At 45.8% G+C, this 16,859-nt stretch overlaps 1 protein-coding gene across 15 annotated transcripts in view; it reads right to left on the reverse strand.

Annotated features, from left to right (window-relative positions):
• The window catches only part of CAMTA1 (calmodulin binding transcription activator 1), a 1,857,772-nt gene that overhangs the window by 271,214 nt on the left and 1,569,699 nt on the right, over positions 1-16,859 (reverse strand). For 14 of the 15 annotated variants that reach the window (XR_011021914.1, XM_068238930.1, XM_068238929.1 and 11 more), the window contains one exon: positions 2,708-2,848. The exons of the other annotated variant lie outside the window; for it this stretch is intronic. Coding sequence is in view for 13 of the 14 variants with exons in the window: in XM_068238930.1 (XP_068095031.1) it covers positions 2,708-2,848 (141 nt within the window). In the remaining variant the exon portion in view is untranslated. The remainder of the gene's footprint in view (positions 1-2,707; positions 2,849-16,859) is intronic. 15 annotated transcript variants of the gene reach the window in all.

Genomic DNA, 16,859 nt, shown 5'->3' on the forward strand with positions numbered 1-16,859 from the left:
AGAAGGCGGCAGGTGGGCCCCTTGACACCCACTAGCCCACCAAGCACCTGCCTAGGTTGCCTAGTGGATGATCCTGCTATGCTTTTAAGGCATGTATACTCTTGATTGATGTTGCTTAATGGGGATCGGGACCCAAACCCTCGGACAACGTTGGGCTGAGGCTGAAGCAGAGTCAGCTGCACAGGGCGAGCAGCACCATCAAAGGTATCAGCCGTCACTTGAGCAAGTTGGTTCACCTGGTGGTGGTCGGGGGCCACAGTACGCATGCCGCATTATCAGCTGAGGCATTTGTTGTCGGTTGCCTTTAACCACTTCAGCCTACAGTGTTGTTTCACTTTATGCATCCAAGCAATTTTCACCTCTTATTCATTTGCCAATAACTTTATCACTACTTATCACACTGAAATGATCTATATCTTGTTTTTTCCGCCACCACTTAGGATTTCTTTAGGTGGTACATTTTGCTAAGAATTATTTTAATCTAAATCCATTTTAACAGGTAGATTAAGAAAGAAATATAAAACATTCATTATTTCTCAGTTTTGGGCCATTATAGTTTGAAAGTAATACATGGTACCGTAATTAAAACCCACGTATTTTATTTGTCCATTTGTCCCGGTTATTATGCCATTTAAATTATGCCCCTATCACAATTTATGGCGCCGATATTTTATTTGGAAATAAAGGTGTATGTTTTGCGTCCATCACTTATTACAAGCCCATAATTTAAAAAATAGCAGTAATATACCTTACTACATACATATTAGAAACGTTTAGTCCCTAAGGTAACTATTTATGTATTTTTTTATTGAATTTTTTTATTTTTTATTATTTTATAAAATTTTTTTGTGTTTAGCTATTGGGGAGTGTGGGAGGTAATGGACTAATTTTAATAGTAAAAAAAGTCATTATCTGGAAATTTTTATTTCCAGATGTAATTTTACTGTTTGTCCACAAGATGCCCTCGGAGCTTACTTCTGCATGTGTAGTTTTACTACGTAAGCGGAAGTAAAGCGTAGATGGGGCAGAAGGAGATTTATGAAAGACGGAGCCGTCTCGCTGATGGTGTCGGTCTTTCATACGGGAACTTAGATCAATGGGAACTGTGTTCCATTCATTGATCCCTGGGCTAACGGAAGGTGGCGGGAGCGCGCGCCTGACGCAGCGGCAGCAGGGCAGGCTATCTGGATGGATATATCCATGTAGATAGACCTAATTGGTTAATCTAGCGTGTGTATGGGGGTTCAACCATAGCCCCTGAACAAGCATGCAGATCAGGTGCTCTGACTGAAGTGTGACTGGTCAACCTGCATGCTTGTTTCAGGTGTGTGATTCAGATACTACTGCAGGCAAAGAGATCAGCAGGATAGCCAGGCAACTGGTATTGTTTAACAGGAAATAAACATGGCAGCCACCATATCCCTCTCCCTTCAGGTGCACTTTAAAATTCATACTTCATCTTACTATTTGTGAACAATTTCCTAATTTCCTTACGCACAATTGTCCCTATTCTGGCACCCTAGGTGGTATCCTGGGGCATAGATTTCAGGATTTGCCACTGGCAACTGTATTTAGGGCTCATTTGAAAAAAAAAATGCGGTACAGGTGGAAATAACATTTGTTGTCATCCACAACAACTGATAGTGGCCAGCCATCCATTGGTTGCTATGACAAATACTATGCACTGACTTAATTACGTAAGTTATTGGCTGTGCTGTCCTGACCATCAATCAAATATGGGCCTGTAATAGTGCCACTGCAAAACAAATCTGCCTTCTGATTGGTTGTGAAGAATGACATCAGTCAGGATACCATATCGTATCACGGTAATTGAAAAGGAGGGTTAGGCCGCTTTCACACTAGAAACGGCAGTGTGGGAGCGCTGTAGTGCATTAAGCGGCTCTGTAACGCTCACTTCCTGTGGGCAAAATTGCGATTGTGCAGAAGCGTATTGAAAAAATACACTTCCGCGCATACACGCTGTGACACGAACGCAGAATATTAAAAAAAAAACCTGCATCGCCGAAGTCTTACACATGCCGCACAAGTTTCCCCACAACATTGCGTTTGCGGCAAATTTGGCACTTGCTACGCCGTGCCAGGTATGAATTTCCCCATGGACTTTCATTGGCGTAGCATTACCCTACGGCAAAATAGGGTTACACAACACGCCAGTGATGAAAGGGGCCTTATTATAAACAAGTGAAACACAAGTTCTGAACAGAGCCGCCAAAGCAGGATAAAAAAGTTTGAAAAAATGTTTAAAAAGGGAGGTAGTGGTGGACTTAACATTGACATTTGTTAAAGTGCTCCACAATGCAACGCGTTTCGCAGGTTCAATCCTGCTTCATCAGGCAAATATTGGAGCAAAAAACTAGTTAAGGTCTGGTAACAAACCAAGTGCCTCTGTTATTATAAAAAGTAGCGGGAAGGTGATATAATTGCGTTGCCTGTCACAGCCAATCAGTTTATAGCTTCTGATGTTTACGGTGTGCTAAAAAAAAATGGTGGCAGGAACCTGATCGGGTGTTGTGGACGAAAGCCATCCTCTCTTCTACACAGTAGCTTTTATCAATGGCCACATCCCGTTGTCTATTTTGTGTTGTTTTATTATTATACTATATATACTAATGACTAAAACTGGAGGTGTCATGGCTAGACAATGGCTGGTTGTGATCGCCCTGCGGCAGTGGATCGCTATAGTTACCTAGGTTGCCAGTGCAGAGACAGTTGTGCGTCCGAGGCTGGGGTTTGCTCTGGTGACTGTCGAGTATCTGTTGGACCAGGAGTTCCACTGAAAACCCTGTACTGCTGTTCCCATTGCTGCACGTCCACTTAATACCATGAACTGCGGAGAGAATATCGGAGGCCACAAGTCAGAAACAGCTTCTAGATTGCATCCTTTTATTTCTTACTATTTCATTTTACTGGAAGTATAAGGAGATTTAGGGTGAGGGGGGGGAGAACGAGTGGTTTAAAGGGTCCCAAATAAGACCTTTAATCAAGTAATTCAGATATACGGCATAAGTGACTACGAAGAAGCAATGACAAATCAGAGAGCAGCAAAATGCATTGGCGGGTCCAGATAATATCCCTGGACTCCACCCTGCAATATCTCCCGATACAAATCAACAGTCCATCATTTATAAAATCTACTTCATTACTATAAATCTTAAAGTATATCTGAAGCCTAAAAAAAATTAAAATAGATACTTACCTAAGTAGTGGGTGCATGAATGAAAAAAAAAATGGCAGCCATTATGATTTGGGGGCCAAATCAAAATGAAAAAATATCTACAGTGGGAATGACGATAGTAAATGTTACCGATATTTTGCACCCAAACCTAACCCTACTCTCACACTCAGAACCCTCCCCCTTCCGATACCTAACCTTAATATCCCCCTTCCTGATGCCTTACCCTAAAACCGCCCTTTCTGATGCCTAACCCTAAAACATCCCTTCCTGACACCTAACCCTAAAACCTCCCTTCCTGACACCTAATCCTAAAACCCCCTTCCTGACGCCTAACCCTAAAACCCCCTTCCTGACGCATTTTTGTTTGCAACTAAACATTTTTTTTTTTAAATTATGATTTTCCAAAGTTGATAGTAAACCCAAGTTTAATTACTTTTCTAGTCTGGAATCTGTGTTATACAAGTTTTACTGATAGCCCAGGTTACTATGTTCCCCTTCCTGTGTGAATGATTAGCTGAAGACTGTTGCTTGTTTTCCACGTCTGCACAAACTGAGTAACTGCCAGGAATTCTGACACACCCAGTCTTGACAGAGTCTGTTACATTCAGTTTGGAGTAGCTGAGCATTTGAATTAATTTTACAAGCTACGCAATTTTAAGCAGGGGCGTATCTACATTGGGCCGACACCTCCCGTTGGTGATGCAGGACCCTTTTCACTTCCTGTTCAGTTTGCAAGTGCAGTGCAGCCAGCCAATCACTATGCGGCTTCAGTTGCATGTCATATGATGGGGACAGAAGCCGCATGGTGATTGGCTAGCTGCACGGCACTTGTAAACTGAACAGGAAGTGCAGATGACCTGTATTGCCACTGGGGGCAGGAAATGTATAAAGCTCCATTGCTGCTCTGCAGAACTGCCCCTCCACCAGCTCCCACTCCCAGAACCCCCCTCCCCCGGGCCCTCAGGATGGTGGGATGCAGGGGCTAATGTTATGCCTTTTATGTCAAGTGATTTGTGCCATCATTCCTATCGAAGTGTAGAGCAGAACTAGAGAGAGATATTTATTTCAAACTAAAAGTTATTTTTTACTTTAAAAATAGATCAAAAGAGGCACATGCATGAAGCTTCTGTAAAATTGCTGTGTGCAAGTAGTGCACATCTTTATCACTGCAAGCTGCATAGTGTAACCAGCATTGTGAACACAAGTAATACCCAGTGTGCTAGTATTGTGCATGCTATGTATGTTACACAGGTTGCGCTATTTGTGCAATGCACACTAGATAACTTTTGTAAGCACCACTAACATTGCCGTACGCTGCAATTTTACCACAGTTTTCAGAATAGGCTCAAAAAGTTTTGCAAATAGGCATTTAAAATGTGTAAATGTCAGAACTACTGCTCATTTCCCATCTTCAACCCCTCACAGAGCTTTTGCGCACTTTAAAGTGGACCTGAACTCTTGCATAGAACAGAAGAAAGCATAGAGAAATGCACCTGTATGTATATAGAGAGTTTAGCCTGTCTAATTCCTGTGTAAATCATCTGTGACTAATCACACGTGTAATTTGATCTCTAAGCTGTGTCAGCTGGCTGCCTTGGCAGAGCAGCTACTTTGTAAACACAGCACATGAAAGCAGTAAGTCAATACACTGAAAATGTATTGCAGGATTTGCATCAGCTGTAACAAAGAAATGTTTTTCTTTAAAGGTTATTATGCTGTTGCTTATCTTTCAGAGCAGAGAGGAAGTTCTGAGTTCTGGTCCGCTTTAAAGTTCCATTACCTCGCTTGTGATCAATAGAAAAAAAAAACATTTTTTGCATGAAAAACCTAAAGATTTTGCATGTCTGCCGCACGCAGTGTGAGTATCCACAAACCGTGCGACTGAGAAAGAGCGCAATAACTGGCTAAAAGCAAAGCAGAAAAATAAAATAAGTTAATTATAGCTGCGTGTAGGCACTGGCCCCGAGGCTGACAATTATAATATTATATTAGAATTACCACTGTCTTGGGTAATATACCACACACGACGCACATGGCGTGAGGTAGATTGTTTCGGTTTGGCGACGGCGTACTGCAGCGTGAGTTGTTACGGAGATGGGGCAGGGTGTTATTAGAATCTCTGCCCTAGGGGTAAAAAACCCTAATTACATCGCAGCCTCCCCCCCGCCGCCTGCATTTGCATTCAGTGCATCCATCAGCGACAAAAGCAGTCTTGTCAGAGCAGCAGAGGGTCAGCGCCGTTCCGCTGCCGCCGTCACCCCTGACAGCCGAAGAAGACTTGTACTGTCACTGTCATTACCGGCCAGACAAGTGGGATTTCCCCACCGCTGTGTCCTTGTCACCGTTCCGCTTCTGCAACCTTGACCACCTTGTAATGCTGACCTGACCTGCGCGCGCTGCAACCCCCCCTCCTCCACTCCATGTCGCACTCGCACTACTGAATTATAAGTGTGAAAGAAGTGTAGGCTAAAACAGTTACTTACTCCTTACAGGAGTAGTGTAAATCATATATTTAAAGTAAACGTGAGAAATTTGTAACAAATGGATTTATACTGACCTGAAGTTTCCTCTAGCACCCTGTACTCTGTTTCTTCTGCTGTAGGCCACTGCCCATGCATGGTCCTGGCCACTCACGCCCCTCGATCATGGTTCCGTGGCCAAGAGCATTGCCTTAAGAAACTGTGCATGTGCAGAATGCTTCCGGCCATAGGAGCATGATTGGAGGGTGGTGGCAGAGCCGGGACAAGGTCCTCCAGCACACAAGGCTGAGACACCAAAGTGCGGCCCTCTATCCCTCGCACCCCAGCCGTCACACACTGATTGCTATTAGACCAAGAGGCACCCCAGGGCCCTAACCCCTACAAAACCTTAATCTCTAAAAATCTGGCTTGCAGTCCCTACTGTACTATGTATCTCTTTTTCTTATTTCTATCTACTTCAAACACAATAGGGGGATGATAGCTGTGTGAGTTGTGCACCCCCTCCTACACTGCGCCCTGAGGCTGGAGCCTCTCTCGCCTCTGCCTCGGCCCGGCCCTGGGTGGGCATGACTAGCTCAGTCGCTTACTTTACCGGGGCCTACAGTGGAAGCAGAGAGGGGACTGGGAAGATGGTGAGGGAGCTAACAGAGCACAGGGGGCTTGAGGAAGCCCCAGGTAAGAATAGATGCTTTATTACAAATGTCTCAGGTATAGTTTAACAGAGATCTAGTATATATAACATAAACTGATATACAATGGGGAAAATAATTATACAACCTCCTGCTAAATTTGTAAGTTTGCCCACTAACAAAAAAATGAAGAGTTTGCAATTTTTATAGCAGTTTCATCTAAATGAAGAGACAGCAAATCACCCAAAAATCCAGAAACAACACATTAAATAAAAGTTATGAATTGCTTTGCATGTCACTGAATAAAGTATTTGATCCCCTGCTACAATTCATGTGGCACACAGATTACAATCAGTCAGTTGCAGATACTCCTGTTATCAACTCATTATGTACACAACGCACACCTGTCCGCAGAATCAGCTCCTTCCATTACAAGCTCAGCATGGGCAAGACCAAAGAGTTGTTGGAGGACATACAGGACAAGATCGTAGACCTGCACAATGCTGAAATGGGCTTCAAGACCGTCAGCAAGAAGCTTGGTTAGAAGGTGGCAATAGTTGGTACAACTAATAAAATTGCCATCATTTGCCTTCAGTCTGGAGCTCCATGCAAGATTTTGTTTCATGGGGTGTGGATGATCTTAAGAATGGTAGACTCCAGCAAAATCCAGAAAAAGGCTCAGAAAAAAGGTTGTTCTTCCTGAGACAACTGAGGAAGTTTAGCATGCTGCGGGAACTGTTGACTAGCTTCTATACTGCCACCGTTGAGTCTATCTGCTCCTCCATTTTCACCTGGTACGCAGGTTCATCCATAAGTGTCAGGCTCAAACTTCAAAGAGTCATCAACACTGCGGTGAGGATCATCGGGTCACCACTGTCACCTCTGGACACCACCACACCACCGATTGAGGTCCAGGGCAGACAAGATACTGAACAACTCCACCCACCCCAGCAGACGTTACTTCAACTGCCTCCCCTCCAGCTTCCGCGTTAGAACCATCTCCACCAGAAGCACCAGGCATAGGAACTCCTTCTTCCCTCAGGCGGTCCTTCTCCTGAACTCTATCACCCTCTCATGTAAAAGTTCCATAGTTTTTACATTTCCACCTCCAAGTATCCTCTGTTGTAAGCCCCCTCTCTGTCTATCTGTAATGTCTAAATGATGTTCTTATTGTCTGTTAACTGCTCTATTATCATGCCGTGTGTACCATAAATGATTCCTAGTGCGACTTCGGTCATATTTGATGAATAAAGCTGATTGTGATTCTGATTGGTAAGGAATCAGCACAGAACTACATTGTTAATGATCTAAAGGCAGTTGGGACCACAGTCACCAAGGACACCATTGGTAACACACTACGCCATAATGGATTGAAAAAGCTTGCAGATAGTCCCCCTGCTGATGAAGGCTGGCCCAGCTGTCACCTCTCCTTCACTTCCCCTGCACGGCATAAGTAGCTACATGTGCCCCATAGTATTAGGCAGCCAGAGGTACCCTCCATATTAAGTAGCTAGAGATGCCCCCAAGTATTAGGTAGCTAGAGTTGACTCCGGCTAAAAGTATATCTCGTAAGTAGAATGCCAAGAGTCAGGTGAGTAACCTCTCATTTATGCTCCACTTGGGACTCTGCATACGGAGAGAGGGTGGCAGGCCCTCAGGGTGGGGAGCGAGCCACCTCTTCAGCTTCAGGTGCCTGTAGGCATGAGCCTAAAAAAAAAAAGCCTGAAAATTCGGCCCTGGTGCCAGTGAAAAGTAATTTAGAGAAGGCTCGGGAGAAAGTACTGTGGTCAGCAGATACCAAGATAGAGCTTTCTGGCATCAACACAAAAAGCTATATTTGGAATAAGAAAAATACTGAGTATACCTCAAAGCCCTCAATCTCCACAGTCAAGCATGGAAGTAGAAACATTTCGCTTTGCAGCTGTTTTTTTTTCTGAAGGTGCAGGCAACTGCAGGACACCCCATTTAGCGGTTAATAAACCTTAAAAGTTTTGGAACAGAAGCCCCTTCCCTGAGGCAGAACACTGAAGATGGGTTGTGTATGGGACTTCCAGCATGAAAATTACTCCAAACACATGGCCAAGGCAACAAAAGAGTGGCTCAAGATGAAGCACATGAAGGTCCAGGAGTGGCCAGTCTCCAGATCTTAACTTAATAGAAAATCTGTGTAAGGAGCTGAAGGATTGAGTTGTCAAGTAAAGTTTTGGTTTTTGCAAAACTGAGCTTGCTCAACCTTTGGGTTGGCGGCTTCTGCACATACATGGGCGCTCGTGATTCGGTTGCCAAGAGCGTTCTGCGCATGCACAGTGCTGCTGGGACCTTCATTGATTGGTGAAACTCCTCTGCATTTCTAGGACAATATTTGGACTTGTAAAGACCCAGACTAATATAAGCAATGTAATTTTTTTGTAGATATTTTTTATGTACATTCTTCCGTAACATAAATTTGTGTGGGTGTAGTTGTAGGGAAGAGGGTGGAGTAAAAGGTGCATTGCTTAGGGCAGGGGACCCCAAACGTTTTCTGTCAAGGGCCGGGTTAACATACTTCAGACTGCCGGGGGGTTGGAACATACATAAAATTATATTGAAAAACATTACATTGAATCTAGGTATTGATTTCTCCCCAATCATGCCCGGAGGAGAACTCCCAGTAGCAGCCATTCAGCCATGTGGTGCCCGAAGAACGTCTTTGTGCACCAGACAGTGAAGCATACCCAGGTGACAGCCTGATGTCCAATTAGACAGCAGTGTCACCTGATGCAGAATTGGATTGGAAGCCAGCGAATGACTGCTCGCTGGCTTCTACAGTATGTGGATGGGTGGTGCCAGCACTGCTATTCTATATGTGGGCCGCTGATAAGGAAAGGCGCAGGGTGCCGCATCTATAAGTTAAACATTTTGGTTTGAGGGCCAGTGAAAAAGCCTTGGGGGGCCGCATTCGGCCCGCGGGCCTTAGTTTGAGGACCAAAATGACCAGAAAGGGTCCTGGTCTCAGGTGTGCCATTGGTGCTTGATGACCACCTGCACTGTTTATGTAACACTTTACACATCCTTTGAGTTTAGATATACAGCAAAGTCCATGATATTTGGAACTCCAGAAGTCTCAACTAACCGGCATGCCTGAGGGATAACAGGGACTTGTTCATTGGGGGGGGGGGGGGGGGGAGTTGAGGCTTTTAAAATACTTACCTAGCCTCCAGCAACGTCTATCAGCCTTGCTGCAGCACCTAGTGAGCTCCTAGCGTCTTCCGGCATCTGAGCATGCAAGTTGGTGTCACATGACCCGTTGCAGATCAGGTGACACATCGGCTTCTGTGCACAGGGGAAGCTGGAAAGCTGCTAGGTGCTGCAGGAAAGCTGCTTGACGTCGATGGAGGCTAGGTAAGTATTGGGGGGGACGGTTGTGCTTTTTAACCCGTTGGTGCCGGAAACCGGGGCTGTATTAGTAAAAGTTATGTTTTAATATTTGCAATTTATATTGAGGTGAATATTGAGGTGCCACCCCATTTGCGCTTTGTAGTCTAGATGTAACAGGAAGTTCCACCTGCCCAGGAGCTACCAGCTTTCTGCTCACACACTATTTGCCCGTAGATACTGCGCAGAGCAGCCTCCTGCCAGACTGGCACACTGCGAGACTCCTGGTGGAAGAGGGTTAATGAATCATAGAGGAGATAATTTACGTTCTGGTAATGTCATTTCTCAACGTTAAGTGCGACTAGCTGGGAAATTATCTAAATTCAGTGTAGATTAGGTGATACATATTTCCTGCACTGGGCAGACTCTGAGGAGGAGCAGCAGCCAAGAGACATACACATGATGGAGAACAGAGTCATCTGCCTTATGCTGAACTGCAGGCCTGCAGCTAAAACGCACAGCTCAATCCAGTATTGTGAAAAGTCTCACCGGCCAAAAGACTTTGTCATTCTGTCCATCCTGTCCAGCCAGGCAGCAGGCTGACCTCACTCTTCTCCTGGGCAACGCATCAGACATGCTGATTGGCCAGTGCAGAGCAGCGGCACACTCACAAGGAGGTCCTAATAAATGTACTTCATCAGGCCTGAGAGAGGTTGGAGTGGAAGCCAGGGATAACGACTGTGACAGGCAAGGGCGTAAACTAACTGTCCTGCCTCCCACCCCCCCCCCACAAAAAAATGTGGCAGTTCACTTCCCCCACCTTGTTGTTATATGTGCGCTTCTGCCACCCCCCCTTCCACCCCCACCAATGTGCACCAAGAAGCCCTGCCTCGGGCTCCCGACACTGTGAGGCGCTAAGTGATTGGCTGAACAAGTGAAGAGACCTATCCTGCCAGTGGAATGAGGTAAAGTAAAGCTTCACTACTGCGCAGCTGAAAGGACTAGCGCTGGCCGTAATGACTGCAGTGGGAGGAGGTGGGCCGCATCAGGTGATCTGCTCTGCTCTGGGGAAGGAACCGCCACTCCCCTGGTATAAGACTGCCTAGCAGAAGCCATACAGGTACTTCTGATATATTTAATGTAAGAAGTACGGAGGTGCAATGTACAATACCTGTTTATTGCCATCTAATGGTGGCCACTAATGATCCAAACTTTTTCATCCAATCTTACCATTTCTTTGTAATATAATAGAACTGCCTAAATTATCCATTCAATATATCCACTCAATTTACCCTTATACAGGGCCGGCCCGCTCATGAGGCGGGGTGAAACTTTTGCCTCAGGCGGCACATTTCTAGGGGCGGCATCCGCCCGTCGGTAGGTGCGGGGAGCCGGCCGCCGAGCTGGAGGGGTAGCGTGCAGGACGGGGGTCTTGGGCCTAGTGGCGGGGAGGGGGGTCGGACCCCCCCTCCCTCGCCTGGGTCCTCCGATCTGCGCTCCCCTCCAGCCTTAAATAGTTCAGAAGCAGCCGCTACTCGTAAGAGGCACGGGCCGGGAGGACTCACCTCTTCCTCGTTCCAGTGTGCGCTCCACTGACGTCATTTCCTGCAACGCCGTCCACTTACAATACAGTGGGAGGCGTTGAAGTAAGTGACGTCAGTGGAGCGCACGCTGGCCTGGAACGAGGAAGAGGTGAGTCCTCTGTTTGCAGTAAAGGTAGCCATACGATCCCTCTCTGATCAGATTCGATCAGATAGGGATCTGTCAGCTGGTCGATCTAATGGCAAATCGACCAGTGTATGGCTACCTTAATACTTTTAGCCATGGACCCCGAACAAGCATGCAGCAGATCAGGCGTTTCTGACATTAATGTCAGATCTGATAAGATTAGTTGCATGCTTGTTTCTGGTCTGATTCAGACACAAATGTAGCCAAAGGGATCAGCAGGGCTGCCAGGCAACTTGTCCTGTTTAAGAGGAAAGAAATATGGCAGCCCCCATATTCTTCTAACTTCAGTTGTCCTTTAACATGAATCATATGGGAGTCTGAACTAGTGCTTTAAAAAATAAAAAAAGGAACTGATTTGGCTGCTTTTTGTACTACGCTGAGCGTAACATTACAACCCTGGACCGCTAGGACATGATTCAGGAATACACATTCCATCTCTTCGCCTTCCCGATTGCCAACAAAATGTCATGGCGGTAGCTTGGCATGTTCTATGAATCAATCTAAAGCCTCATGAATAGTCATCGGCCTCAGAAGTGAATGAACTTCTCGGATATTGAGGTCCGGAGCGTCGCTAGGCAACCGACGCGTTCCGCTAATAGACGGTCAAGTGCGCGCCATTCCTATCGCCCTGCATCGGCTGAACTCTCCATCACCCAAGGTTACACGTCGGTGTCTCTCTTATTGCTCTGCGGCGCCCGCTATTGCGTTCACTCCCTCGCTGGCGCTGAAGGTTATAAAAATGGAAAGCCAGTGAAGGGAGACAGATTGCAACCACGAGAGTATCTGGATGCTCAATGCAAATTGCCTAGTGTCTTGGCACATCCAATATGCAGATTGCCTCCCCCCTCTCCTCCCCATCGCCCCCCTCTGAAAATTCTCCTATGACTCGATATGTTGTTGCTAGAGAATATCAAATACTATCAAGGAGCTTTTTAACATGTCATGCTTGGCTTACCCACACATAATGAATCAGCAGGAAGGGAGATCTCTAAAGGGAGAGAAAAAAAGTCTATTATTAAAGAAAGGTTAATATAGAAAAAAAAAGAGGAAAAAAAACTCCAAATTTTTTTTCTGTCTCTGAAAGCTGCAGAAGTGAAACCACTTCAAAAAGTCCGTTTAATTAAATTTAAGGTCACATTTTGCAGCGAGAGCGAAAGGAGGAAGAAGGGAACTGGAGGGATTCCCCTGTTAGATGCTTTGAAGGTACGAAGTCATGGCGGTTTCTAAAAGCAGGAAATTAGAGAGAGAGAGCGAGACGAAGGAACACTAATTAGGGCAAATGCAACCAATCATATCACTTTGCTCACTTAAAGTGACATCCACTGAAATTTGATACCTTAAAGGATACCACAACTGAAATGTGACATAATGAGATAGACATGTGTATGTACAGTGCCTAGCACACAAATAACTAGGCTGTGTTCCTTTTTTTCTTTCTCTGCCTGAAAGAGTTAAATATCAGGTATGTAAGTGGCTGACTCAGTCCTGACTCAGACAGGAAGTGACTACAGTGTGACCCTCACTGATAAGAAATTCCAACTATAAAACACTTTCCTAGCAGAAAATGGCTTCTGAGAGCAAGAAAGAGGTAAAAAAGGGGAATTTCTTATCAGTGAGGGTCACACTGTAATCACTTCCTGTCTGAGTCAGGACTGAGTCAGCCACTTACATACCTGATATTTAACTCTTTCAGGCAAGGAAAGAAAAAAAGGAACACAGCATAGTTATTTGTGTGCTAGGCACTGTACATACACATGTCTATCTCATCATGTCACATTTCAGTTGGGGTATCCTTTAAAGAGGAACTGTAACCAATGATTGACAGAGGCTGATACCCCCTTTTCATGAGAAATCTTTACCTTTTCTTATATAGATCATTAGGGGAGGGGGGGGGGGGTCCGTATGGCTGATGATGTGGTGAAACCCCTCCCACAGTGTGATGTCAGGACCTTGGTCTAAACGCATTAGACACAGCATACAATTAACAAGGTAAACCATTTGAGTGGTTTCCAAGGTACTGGAATGGTTCAGCTTTTCACTTCAAGTAGCTGCTAATTCATAAGCTTGCCCTTGCTGGCCAGCATGATCAGATGGTGTTTGAAGTGTACTACACTGTGTAAACAATGTAGCAAAGTTACAGCTGTATCCAGAGGGAAGCACATAACTTTATTTTGTTTCCTGTCTCCCTAATAAAGAAGTCTATCTGATAATCTGTCCCGCAGACAGCAATGATATCAGTTCGCTTCAATGAGGTGTAAATATGGATTAAAATGACATCAGAACAGTCTAAAGGTATACACTTACTCGATTTCCCGCCGATAGACAGCAGATTCGATCACTGTGATCGAATCTGCTGTGAAATCGATATGCAAGCGCTAACCGATCGACCGATTTCCACACGAAATCGATTGATCCCGTCAATCTGTGCGCGCAGAAAACTTTGCTCAATCACTGGCGGGTCGGGAGTGCGTCGATAGCAGCGTTTGAATGTCCGACAGCCGACGCACGTGTCCACGCTGTCCCTTCTCTGCGCTGGGCTCCAGCTGGCTTCACTTACTTCCTGTTGGGGGAAGTTTAAACAGTAGAGCGCCCTCTACTGTTTAAACTTCCCCCGACAGGAAGTAAAGTGAAGCCGGAGCCCAGAACAGAGAAGAGACAGCGGAGACCGGGGGACTCGTGCCGGCCGGATCAGGTAATGCATGCTGGGGGTGACGGCAGTGGCAGCTCCACAGATTGTGAATCGATTTCATAGTGAAATCGATTCAAAATCAGTTTGCAGTGTAGGCAACCAATAGATCCCTCTGTGATCAGATTAGTTCACAGAGGGAGCTATCTGCTGGTCGATCTAGTGGCAATTGACCAGTGTATGGCTGCCTTTACAGTGTTTCCTTTTCATTTTTTACAGTGTTTAATGTTTTAAAGCAAAAATTTAATTTTGAATGTAAGCCTACTTTAAATGCTAGTGAAATTGGTTTTACCAGTACATCTGACACTAAATGGGGGATTGGTGGGGGACACAGCTTTCTACCCTCTTTCCCTGAAAATAAGACCTACCCTGAAAATAAGCCCTAGCTGGAATTTTGAGCATGCTTGAAATATAAGCCCTACCCCAAAAATAAGCCCTAGCGGAAGTGGTACAGTGCCAATCGGGCAGTGAACCTGTCATCCCAGCACCCAGCAAGGTTATCAGCTGTGCGCAGGGAAGACAGGGCAGGTGCCTGAGCAGTACAGTAGCATACTGTATATACTCACATATAAGCCTAATTTTTCAGAATAAAAAGTGTGCTGAAAAGTTACCCCCTCGGCCTATAAGTGAGTCAGTCGAGCATAACAGATGGTGGAGCAGGTTTTGTTAATGGCAGAGAAGCGTAAAGATTGTGCACTAGTGATCCTGCTATTACCCTGCTGTGTCCGTGGCCTCCATCCCCTGCAACATGGTGTGCAGAGTGCGCTGCTCAAGACTTCCTGTGTCCCCTGGCTTGTGGAGCGGAGAGTGCAAGCAACGTGTCAATGGTGCAATGATCAGGGATTCTTCCTGTGTGGCAATTGCTGTGTCTCATGTCTATGACGCCATCTAGTGGCTTCTTTGAGACACAGCTGTAAGATCCTGGGGAACATCTGGCTATGGAGAGGGGGGGCTGACTTGTACTGGGGGAATATCTGGCAACTGTGGAGGGAGGGGGATTATACGTGAGTCAATCACTTTTTCCTGGTTTCTGAGGGAAAAGTGGGTACCTCGGCTTATACACGGGTCGGCTTATATGCGAGTATATACGGGTACTTGCAAATCCATGAACATCACAGTTCACAGGAACAGGAAATGTTCTGCTGAGAGACACTTACGGTAATAGAAATATAAGACATCCCCTGAAAATAAGCCCTAGCACCTCTTTTAGAGCAAAAACTAATATAAGACACTGTCTTATTTTCGGGGAAAGACGGTATTGCATCGGTAGATACCGAACTAGCAAAGCAGTGTTTCAATTGCTACAACTGAATGGCGCAAGACAGTAATCAATTCCTATTTTTCGGACAGATTTTCAATTAGGGAGATGATTGTTTAACAAATTTGATGCCTATCTTATGGTGTATGGGGGGGGGGGGGGCTTAATAAAAATCTTCTGGGTTAACCTGCCAGTGTGCGGCCATCATAATGTAACTTTTAGGTAGTAAAACGCTTTGTTTTTTTTAAACCCACTAGCAGCTTCACAATAATTATCTTGTTTGAGATAAGTGTGCTGCTTTTGACCTCAGTTGGCAGAGCGCGCTGTGCTGTAAATTCTTGGAATGCTTTGATCTCTCTCTATAGTAGAAAACATAGAAACTGAAAGCAGAAGCCCTCTGTTATTGTCTCACTGTTAGGATCCCCAGTTCTGCATGTCATTGCAGTGATGGGCTGACTCTGCATTTGCTTCAGTCTGCACATTACTGCAATGGAATTGTATGCAAGTCTGTGAGGATTCTCAGTTCTGCCTGTCATTGCAGTGATGGGCTGACTTTCCATTTGTTTTTGTCTGCACATTGCTGCAATGGAATTGCATTTGTGTGTGCGCGAGGATTCCCAGTTCTGTTTCTCACTACTGCAGTAAGATTGTGTGGGAGTGTCTGAACACCTGCAAGGTGAGTGCCTCATTAGTGGAGTATTTAAAGAGACTCTGTAACGTCAAAAAGATCCCCTGGGGGGTACTCACCTCGGGTGGGGGAAGCCTCTGGATCCTAATGAGGCTTCCCACGCCGTCCTCTGTCCCATGGGGGTCTCGCTGCAGCCCTCCGAACAGCCGGCGACAGAGCCGACTTTCAGTTCAATATTTACCTTTGCTGGCTCCAGGGGGGGCGCTGTGGCTGCTCTCTGCTCCAAACTACACGGAAATACCCGATCTCAGTCGGGTCCGCTCTACTGCGCAGGCGCCGGAAACTTGCGCCTGCGCAGTAGAGCAGACCCGACGGCGATCGGGTATTTCCGTGTAGTTCGGAGCCGACAGCCGTCAGAGCGTCTGCGCAGGAGCCAGGAAGGTAAATATTGACGTCATTATTCTCGGAGGGCTGCAGCGAGACCCCTGAGGGACGGAGGATGGCGTGGGAAGCCTCATTAGGATCCGGAGGCTTCCCTCACCCGAGGTGAGTACCCCCCAGGGGATCTTTTGATGTTACAGATCCTCTTTAAGGTCCAGACTTCCCAGCAGCCTTTGCTGTCGCATTGTTTGTCCTCCCTGCTTGTGCAGCCTCAGTGTTTGTTCCTGTCTTGCCTGAGTCCTTGGATTTATAATCTGTCTGTTTGCTCCAATCCTGCCTGACTTCTTGGAGTTATAGCCCGTGTGTTTGCTTCTGTCCTGTATGCTGAATTCTGGATGAATATCTACATACCTGCTGGTGGACTTGAAGTTATCAATACTGTCTGGGTAAATACTCCTGCAAAGCTGCTTCATGAGTATAATGTCGCATGCTTGTTCCTGAACTGTCTGTAATCTACCT

The sequence above is a fragment of the Hyperolius riggenbachi genome, chromosome 6, assembly GCF_040937935.1.
Source record: "Hyperolius riggenbachi isolate aHypRig1 chromosome 6, aHypRig1.pri, whole genome shotgun sequence".
Lineage (NCBI taxonomy): Eukaryota > Metazoa > Chordata > Amphibia > Anura > Hyperoliidae > Hyperolius > Hyperolius riggenbachi.